Here is a 10,166-nt window from a genome sequence, read left to right as displayed (position 1 = left end):
ATTTTTGATTGATTCAGATTATTCTTCTTCTGCAGCATGGGACCTGCCTAATGAAAGATGAGTTTAAAGTCTTTTCCAAGAAAGATGTGCAGCTGTGAGTTCACCAGCGTTCACAATAAGAGTCTAAATATTCTCAATGACAGAAGAACCAGTGCTAGAAAACTGAAACATTAGTTTTATTCATTTATTCACTTTTGGAGTATGAAACATATACAGTTCTGTCCGATCTCATTGTACTCACCACTGTAGTAGATGATCCTCTCAGTGGAATCTCCTTCTCCAAAGCGGGTGATGGGGGTTAAGCGGACCTGGTAGGCCTCAGGTTTCACAAGCTCAGTCAAGTTGTAGGTAATGAGCTCACCTTTCTGAATGGTGCCTTCCATGGGGATCTCCTGCTCCCACCATCTCTGTTGTCCTGTCTGAGCCCGAAAAACTCATTACTTTTAAGACTAAGACGAGTGATTTCTAATAACATGATCGACTGACTATAAGCCATTATATAATAACAAATAACACGATCAGAGAAATAAAATAAATAATGACTAATGAAATGAAAAACAGGTGAGTGCTTTTAAATATCTTGCAGTGTGTGTCAGTGGAGAGAAAAGAGAGAAAATTGATGGACCTGTTTAATACCAAGCCTGTAGGCCATGATGCGGTCCACTGCGTTGGGGTTCATCTGCGTCCACTGGAGTTTAAAACCGTATACTCTGGGTTTGTTCTGCCACAGTGCACTGTAGGTGTCATAGTAGAATTCTGGAGCAAAGGCCTTCCCTGAAATCAGCAGAACTTCATATAAGTGTTTATTTCACACAAGTAGAAGTTTAACACTCCTGATCTGAGGATCCACATTTATAACGCTTTACTGTACATTTACCGCTTATTTATGTGTGTGCGTGTGTGTGTGTGTGAGTGTGTGTATCTGGGTGTAAATATTTGCATCCCAAAGTGCATGCGACTGTAGTAAAAATGTCACTACATCGTTTTAAACACTGTTTATGGTACATTCTGTTAAAGATCCTCGATTGTATCTGAATGTGTTTATCCATGTGCTTTAGAGTAGCTCATCCCCTCGTGTATCTGCAGTAAAGGAGCCGAGCCCATAAACGCCTCAGTCTTACCAGTGACAAGAAAAGTACAGCGTCCAGAACCGGCTTCGTTGGTGATGTCGCAGGTGTAGGCACCATAGCCCTCACGGTTTAGTGCCCTGACCTGGTACTCTGTATCATCACGTGTATCCAGCTGGCCCATGGTGAGGAGGCGTGAGCCCAGCTTCCACTCATATTTCAGCACACGTGACGGATGTGCACGCAGAACTCTGCAGGTGATGGTGAACGCCCGCCCCAGACCCTGGCGTAACTCTGTGTACGTCGGCTCCACTGCAGGGGGGTCTGTCAAACAAAAAAGACAAACAAAGACCTAATAAAACAACTGAATTCTTGAATGAAGCTCATGATATACAATCCCAAATATTTTAATTAGTCTTTTTGCCTAATTAAAGAAGTATGCCTTTTGGAGACTCACACTGAACAATGAGCTCAATGAGAGCTTCTCTGGGCTTGACGTTAAAGCCGTTGTATTGACTCGTCTGGCATCGATATGTGCCGCTCATTTCACGTGAGACGTTAACAATGCGCAGAATGCCATCGTAACTCTCCATCTGCATGCTTCCATCTGGCATGGGAGCTTCTCTGTCAGCGTGGGACCACAGGATAATGGGTTTGGGTTTGCCTGACACCAGACACTGCAGCTCCACCGTCTCAGACTCTTTCACCACTAAAGGGGACTTCCCTCTCGGGACCGTCAGGCTCGGGGGAACTGGGGTAGAAAAGATCAACAACTCTGCCGTAATTTAGTAGAAAATTTGTTTTATATGTAGGTCTTTTTTAGAACTAGTAAAGTTCCAGTGAAACAATCTTTATAAACATCAGCTGCCCGAACTAAAATAAAATATTAAGAATTAAATGATGTTTGCAGCCACGGACATCCACTTTATAACCCACAGGCAGCCGGAGGAGGTCTAATGAGAGGCCAGTGTAGGATTTACATATAAAACAAACCACAGAACACAGACAATAAACACAACCTTCTGATCTTCTCACCCAGACACACATTCACTTTAATGTTAATGAATTGCCCTGAAGCCTCTCTTCCTCTGGGACAACAGAAACGGGTTCAACAAATGAAGACTCTTTTGCAGGATGAACAGATGCTCGAGTGTTAAAATATCACATTATTAATTAAGATAAAGAATGAAGTCCATGTTCCATTGGTTGGTTGGTTGAACCACTTTCCTGTCCATTAGAACCTCTGTATCCTCACTCACCTGTGGTGGATGAGATGTTAACATCAATGCTAATCTCAGGTATGCCTCCATTTTTGAGTGATGCCACACATGTGTAGGTGCCAAAATCTGTGAATTTGAGGTCAATGATGTCCAGGTTAGTGGTTCCTGGTGCACCATCAGCTTCAGTCTGGGTGATGACCATGCGCTCAGAGCTGCGAAGACCTCGACCGTTCTTCAGCCAGCTAAAGATAAGCTCCTCAGCTGGCATGGCCTCCACCTGGCATGAGATCTTCACCTCACGTCCAATTTGGATGTTGTCATCATTGTGATATGGGTCAGGTGTGATCCAAAAACGACCTTTCTTCAGACCTGGACATGATGAGGAGGACATGAAGTATTATATAGTGTAGATTGACTATAATATATTTATTGTGTCTCCACATATAAAGAAAGATGGACCAGGCTTTCGGAAGAGGAACTCTGAGAACAACTGCAATATTGTTGAACATTAAATCCTGCAATTAAAGACTAATTACATTCAGAATGAATCTAAAGAATAGCTCAATAATCCACACGTGTATGTTGGCAGTGATTTGAGCACAATGTGGCACACAGGGCATTATTTCCTCTCCTACTGCGATCTGCTGCAGTTCTGTTCCACACCTCAACAAGATTCATAAGTTAACTTCATGTAGAAACTACAAACATTTCAGTCAACATCTTCATGACTTCAGTAATTCTTAAAATTTCTTCCCATGACTGTGTGTCGTCATTCACACACATCATTGTACTTCAGCAACTGCTTATTTGTGGGTCTTTTTGCCTTCAGTGTGACTGCAGTAAGTAAAGGGTGTGTCGAGGTCAGGTGGGTTAAGGTCAGGTGTGTCGAGGTCAGGTGTGTTGAGGTCAGGTGGGTTAAGGTCAGGTGTGTCGAGGTCAGGTGGTTTAAGGTCAGGTGATTACTGGGCTGATTGAAAACATTCCATTACTCTGCTGTAAGAAGCTCTAGCAGTGTTTGAGTGGGTCCGTCTCCCTCAGTACGCTGATCTGTGGTCATGTCGGATTTGCAACATTTGTTTGAATCTGGGCAGAAGGTATTATACAGCTTTGTACACTACACAACTGATCCTGGCTGAAAGGGGCTGAATGCTCCTGTCATGTCATCCCAAATGCTGAATAATGTATAATCAATGGGCTCAGCATCCCCCTGCCACGTTACATTATCTGAGTGTGTATGTTTTTTCATCTGTCTCACAAGCACATGGAAAGAGTTCAGAGATGCACCTGTGCTAAGCTCAGTGCAGGTTGCAATAGCAGCATGCAGTGAGATTACTGGAGTTCACAATCCTCCCATGTAATATCGTTTTCTTCCCAATCCATTGTGTATTTTGAGATTCTGCCATCTGTGCAGAAGCAAAGCGTCTGGCTCATCCAGCTCCCCCTCTAATAGCCTAAAGAGCTCATTATAAGAAGTGCTTACTGTCCACTGAGCTGCACTGTTACTACGTGCCTAATGGTGTAATTACACTGAAATATGAGCAGAAAAAAGACAAATTGAGACGTGAGCATGCAGGGCTCAAAACTAAAAGCTCCAGACATACAGTCAGTCATAAAGCAGAGCAGCAACATTCCATAACTGAAAGCTGATGGACAAAAGATGACAAATCCATTAAACCTCATCATCAAATGTCCTAGAAATATTCAATTCCATTTAATCAGTGTTTTTTACAATGGCCAAAGCATCTGGCTCAAAGCATCCACATCTGTATCTTCTATAGTGGATATAAAAGTATAGATGCTGTTACAGTGTAAGGACAGATGTGGACACCCAGGAGCATAGAGACACTCTTCAGTCCCTTTGATGTAGACAGGGAAGTGTCTTCTGCTTTTTGATTATGCAGTTATTTAGAGCTACAGTACACAGTTGAGTAAACAGGTAGTAGAGCAGTGCACAACCCTGTGGGACACCAGTAGTTATAATGAGGGTAGATTATACTGTAGGTAACTGGGATATCTCACAGCGCGAGGTTTGTTGGTTAGACAGTCCAGAGTCCATGTGCTTACGGAGGTGCAGATGCCCAGGTATCTGATCTGAATAATCTGTGGGGATTTAAAGCACAGCTAAAGTTCATGACCAGCATCCTTATGTTTGTGTGTTGCTATTTAAGTTAAGAGCAGGAGAAGTGGTTTCCTCTGTTCACCTTTCCAGGTTTTAGACTAAGTTTGTAGTTGGTGTAGACTGTTGTTGGTGTAGTTAGAGTAGGTGGTATAGATTGTGTAGTTAGTGTAGTTGATGTAGGTGGTGTAGATTGTGTAATTAGTGTAGCTGATGTAGGTGGTATAGATTGTGTAGTTTGTGAAGTTAGTGTAGGTGGTGTTGATTGTGTAGTTAGTGTAGCTGATGTAGGTGGTATAGATTGTGTAGTTTGTGAAGTTAGTGTAGGTGGTGTAGATTGTGTAGTTAGTGTAGTTGATGTAGGTGGTGTAGATTGTGTAGTTAGTGTAGCTGATGTAGGTGGTATAGATTGTGTAGTTTGTGAAGTTAGTGTAGGTGGTGTTGATTGTGTAGTTAGTGTAGCTGATGTAGGTGCTATAGATTGTGTAGTTTGTGAAGTTAGTGTAGGTGATGTTGATTGTGTAGTTAGTGTAGCTGATGTAGGTGGTGTAAATTGTGTAGTTAGTGTAGGTGGTGTAGATTGTGTAGTTGGTATGGATTGTGTAGTTAGTGTAGCTGATGTAGGTGGTGTAGATTGTGTAGTTTGTGAAGTTAGTGTAGGTGGTGTTGATTGTGTAGTTAGTGTAGCTGATGTAGGTGGTGTAGATTGTGTAGTTAGTGTAGGTGGTGTAAATTGTGTAGCTGATGTAGGTGGTGTAGATTGTGTAGTTTGTGTAGTTAGTGTAGGTGGTGTAGATTGTGTAGTTTGTGTAGCTGATGTAGGTGGTGTAGATTGTGTAGTTAGTGTAGGTGGTGTTGATTGTGTAGTTAGTGTAGGTGGTGTTGATTGTGTAGTTAGTGTAGGTGGTGTAGATTGTGTAGTTGGTGTAGGTGGTGTAGATTGTGTAGTTTGTGTAGCTGATGTAGGTGGTGTAGATTGTGTAGTTAGTGTAGGTGGTGTAGATTGTGTAGTTTGTGTAGCTGATGTAGGTGGTGTAGATTGTGTAGTTTGTGTAGGTTGTGTTGTTTGTGTAGTTTGTGTAGGTGGTGTTGATTGTGTAGTTTGTGTAGGTGGTGTAGATTGTGTAGTTTGTGTAGTTAGTGTAGGTGGTGTTAATTGTGTAGTTTGTGTAGCTGATGTAGGTGGTGTAAATTGTGTAGTTTGTGTAGTTAGTGTAGGTGGTGTAGATTGTGTAGTTAGTGTAGCTGATGTAGGTGGTGTAGATTGTGTAGTTAGTGTAGCTGATGTAGGTGGTGTAGATTGTGTAGTTAGTGTAGCTGATGTAGGTGGTGTAAATTGTGTAGTTAGTGTAGGTGGTGTAGATTGTGTAGTTGGTATGGATTGTGTAGTTAGTGTAGCTGATGTAGGTGGTGTAGATTGTGTAGTTTGTGAAGTTAGTGTAGGTGGTGTTGATTGTGTAGTTAGTGTAGCTGATGTAGGTGGTGTGAGTTGTGTAGTTAGTGTAGGTGGTGTAAATTGTGTAGTTTGTGTAGCTGATTTAGGTGGTGTAGATTGTGTAGTTAGTGTAGGTGGTGTAGATTGTGTAGTTAGTGTAGGTGGTGTAGATTGTGTGGTTCGTGTAGCTGATGTGGATTGTGTAGTTAGTGTAGGTGGTGTTGATTGTGTAGTTTGTGTGGTTAGTGTAGGTGGTGTAGATTGTGTAGGTGGTGTAGCTGATGTAGGTGGTGTAGATTGTGTAGTTTGTGTAGTTAGTGTAGGTGGTGTAGATTGTGTAGTTTGTGTAGCTGATGTAAGTGGTGTAGATTGTGTAGTTTGTGTAGGTGGTGTTGATTGTGTAGCTGATGTAGGTGGTGTAGTTTGTGTAGGTGGTGTTGATTGTGTAGTTAGTGTAGCTGATGTAGGTGGTGTAGATTGTGTAGTTAGTGTAGCTGATGTAGGTGGTGTAGATTGTGTAGTTAGTGTAGCTGATGTAGGTGGTATAAATTGTGTAGTTAGTGTAGTTAGTGTAGGTGGTGTAAATTATGTAGTTTGTGTAGTTAGTGTAGGTGGTGTAGTTTGTGTAGTTAGTGTAGGTGGTGTAGATTGTGTAGTTAGTGTAGGTGGTGTAGATTGTGTAGTTAGTGTAGGTGGTGTAAATTGTGTAGTTAGTGTGGGTGGTGTAAATTGTGTAGTTAGTGTAGGTGGTGAAGTTTGTGTAGTTAGTGTAGGTGGTGTAGATTGTGTAGTTAGTGTAGGTGGTGTAGATTGTGTAGTTTGTGTAGTTTGTGTAGTTAGTGTAGTTAGTGTAGGTGGTGTAGATTGTGTACTTAGTGTAGGTGGTGTAGTTTGTGTAGTTAGTGTATGTGGTGTAGTTTGTGTAGTTAGTGTAGGTGGTGTAGATTGTGTAGTTAGTGTAGGTGGTGTAGTTTGTGTAGTTAGTGTAGGTGGTGTAGATTGTGTAGTTAGTGTAGGTGGTGTAGATTGTGTAGGTTGTGTAGATTGTGTAGTTAGTGAAGCTGATGTAGGTGGTGTAGTTTGTGTAGGTGGTGTAGATTGTGTAGTTAGTGTAGTTAGTGTAGGTGGTGTAGATTGTGTAGTTAGTGTAGTTAGTGTAGGTGGTGTAGATTGTGTAGTTAGTGTAGGTGGGGTAGATTGTGTAGTTAGTGTAGTTAGTGTAGGTGGTGTAGATTGTGTAGTTAGTGTAGGTGGTGTAGATTGTGTAGGTGGTGTAGATTGTGTAGTTAGTGTAGTTAGTGTAGGTGGTGTAGTTAGTGTAGGTGGTGTAGATTGTGTAGGTGGTGTAGTTAGTGTAGTTAGTGTAGGTGGTGTAGTTAGTGTAGGTGGTGTAGTTAGTGTAGGTGGTGTAGTTTGTGTAGTTAGTGTAGTTAGTGTAGGTGGTGTAGTTAGTGTAGGTGGTGTAGTTAGTGTAGGTGGTGTAGTTAGTGTAGGTGGTGTAGTTTGTGTAGTTAGTGTAGGTGGTGTAGATTGTGTAGTTTGTGTAGTTAGTGTAGGTGGTGTAGATTGTGTAGTTTGTGTGGGTGAATGTTCTGAGTTTATGAATAGATTACAGGTTGAAGAAAACAGTTTGTTTGAATGATTTTACTGGAGTTTAATTTGGAGCAGAAACTGAATTGAATTCAGTATTTAGGGAAGTTTTAAATACCACGGCTCAACACCTCTACAGTAGAAACAGATGATCATGTCATAGTTATAAGACGATTTTATTTGTAATATTGACTTATGTAAAGTTTATTTTGTAGATTGTTGGCAGTTGAATGTGATTGAATTATTCAGGTTCTGCCTTGACTTTATTCTCGGAACCTTGCAACCGATAAGATTAGAGAAAGAGTTTTATACGTACATTTCAGAAACACTGAGACTGAAAAAAAGAGCGATTATGACCTGAGTATTTTAAAGTGCACAGTGAGAAACTCAGCACAAACCTCTCACGATGATGTTTGTGGATTTCTTGCCTGGGTTTCCCACATTGTTGCTGGCAATGCAGCTGTAGACACCCGAGTCCTCTGTGCTGATTGAAGTTATAGTAAGAGTTCCACCTTTCAGAAGACTATTTAGAGGAAGATTCTCGCCATGTCGTATCCATGTGAGGACCGGTGTAGGTTCTCCTCCTGTGCTTACACACACGAGTGTCAGGGTCTGTCCAGGGTTGGCCACTATGGAATCCTCTGCTAGCAGCTTAATACTTGGAGACGCTAATTAAGAAAAACAAGCAGAAAAATAGTACTTTAATTGTTTATAAAAAGCTGATCTACACATAACTACATACATGACCCTGTTCCTGGCTTCGTTCCTCTGACCATCTTTTAAAACTGAAGGATCTAAGATGGGTAAAAGAAGTTGAAGATTAAAGGGATATTTGGGTGTAATTTGTGCCTCTACATCATTGCACTGGAGATACAGACAGACCAGACACCTAGCAGATAGTCAGAGATAAAGACTGTGTGCTGCAATCAGATTTTGTAGAGAAATAAAATCATCAGTAAAAACAAAGTGATGCAGAAGGCTACGTTCTGTAGTCATTAGTTTAGAATTAGTTCAGATTTCTGTTCCATATCTGAGGCGTTTGTATTACAGGGTACATTAGAGCAGTGGTATTTACAGGAAATCTCCCAGCGCACAACACAGGACTGAAGAGAAGTTTTGATGTTTGTCAGCGTGTGCACAACCGACCTGTAGTGTTGGTGAGCTGGAAAAGTGCACTCTTATCAGGGATGCCGCAGACGCTGCGTACTGAAGCAGTGCATGTGTAGTTGGCGTAGTCCTGAGGGCGAAGGTTTTTCAGCTTCAGTATCTTCGTTTCACCCTGCGTTGGAAATACAGTGAAACACAACAAGAAATTAATTTCATGAAAGAAAACTTCAGCGACATGTGTAATATTTATTTATTAACGTAGAATTCAACAATGAGTTCAGGCAAAAGGACCGAAGTGATGCGTAGAAGATTCCACCTCCATCCCCTGGAACCATGAAGAGTGGTGTTTCCTGTGACTCTGGAAGTGGTGGTCTGGGTGGGAGGAGCTGGTGGTGAGTCTTAGAAGTGTGAACCTGTAAAGACCCTCTTCATTCCCTCTCCCCGGACATGAAAACACAGATTGCCAGGTGGAAAAGGGAGTTTTCTGACGTGCTCATAGAACATCACACTGAACTACTCATACTGGATACCTGAACACAAGGAATGTGGTTCAGGAGGAATTCACAGCTAATGTTGGAGAGTTCCACAGTGTGATGCCTGGTGGTCTTGGAGATTGAGAAAAGTCAATGAAACATCTAAATCTGATGCATCCTCAATCTCTCTTATTGGGGACTTTATGATTGGTTAGAAACAGCTTGGTTTTATTCCACACTGGGTTTTCTAGTAGGTATTAGTCAAATCCCAACATCTGGGAAAAAAAACTTGACCGTTCCCACTTTGTTTGTGTTACAGCAGAACATCACTCTTCTGTTTAGAGCCCCAGTGATGTTTTGATTTTTCATTGACACAATCCTCCACCTTGCATAGGATTTTCACTTGTATCTGTGTGAATGTGTTCCAGTGAGACAGAGGTAGAACTCTTTGGAAAATATGTTCATCACCCAAAGAGCACAATGGCCATGGTGAAGCATGGTGATGGCAGAAGGTCACATGGTATCATGGAATGCTTCAAATATCAATCTATTCTGGCAGAGAACCTGCAGCATTATAACACAATAAAACCAAAACGATGAAGGAATGATGTCAGAAGCCCAACATGGATGAACGGTATGAAACGTATGACCAGAAACCTCCAGAGTTTATTGGCCTGAACACCATTTAAATTGTTCACTGTTCTGTACAAAAACTTAATTTCAAATAACTAATCTAATCTCTTTTAGAAAAGTTCACTGCAAAATGCTGGAATTGACTGATTATTCATGAATTAATTGATTATTGATTTTATTTTATTTGATCCAAATGTATGATTTTTTTTTAGGATTTTTTTAGGATGGATATAAAAGATTAAATATAGGATTAAAAACAGACTAAATTAGAAAATCTTTTATTTTGTATGTTAATATTTAAAATAAATGTGTTTATACTTATACCTGGTGTAATGCAGTTATAATAATCCATGAATAATAGTGTATAAGTGTAACAGTTCTGTTCATTTGTGCCGTTAACTCGTATTTCTGCTCATATTAATGTACCATAACAATAAAAACCCTCATCAGTAAGAGAGATAGAAGTTCATCCTCAAACTTACAAACATATCAAAGTGTGTTAATCCTCATCACAAACATAACTTT

General features: G+C 40.9%; 1 protein-coding gene across 2 annotated transcripts in view; it reads right to left on the bottom strand.

Moving 5' to 3' along the window:
- Nucleotides 1-10,166, bottom strand: part of mdga2a (MAM domain containing glycosylphosphatidylinositol anchor 2a) — a 30,057-nt gene that overhangs the window by 9,497 nt on the left and 10,394 nt on the right. For both annotated transcript variants that reach the window (XM_083550852.1, XM_083550853.1), the window contains exons 5-11: nt 8,575-8,707; nt 7,827-8,096; nt 2,327-2,656; nt 1,525-1,818; nt 1,122-1,391; nt 626-774; nt 242-419 (exon numbers count right to left, since the gene is read on the bottom strand). In XM_083550852.1, coding sequence (XP_083406978.1) covers nt 242-419; nt 626-774; nt 1,122-1,391; nt 1,525-1,818; nt 2,327-2,656; nt 7,827-8,096; nt 8,575-8,707 — 1,624 coding nt within the window. The remainder of the gene's footprint in view (nt 1-241; nt 420-625; nt 775-1,121; nt 1,392-1,524; nt 1,819-2,326; nt 2,657-7,826; nt 8,097-8,574; nt 8,708-10,166) is intronic.

Source organism: Silurus aristotelis (genome assembly GCF_946808225.1).
Source record: "Silurus aristotelis genome assembly, chromosome: 9".
Lineage (NCBI taxonomy): Eukaryota > Metazoa > Chordata > Actinopteri > Siluriformes > Siluridae > Silurus > Silurus aristotelis.
This window is presented reverse-complemented; position numbering and strand designations above follow the sequence as displayed.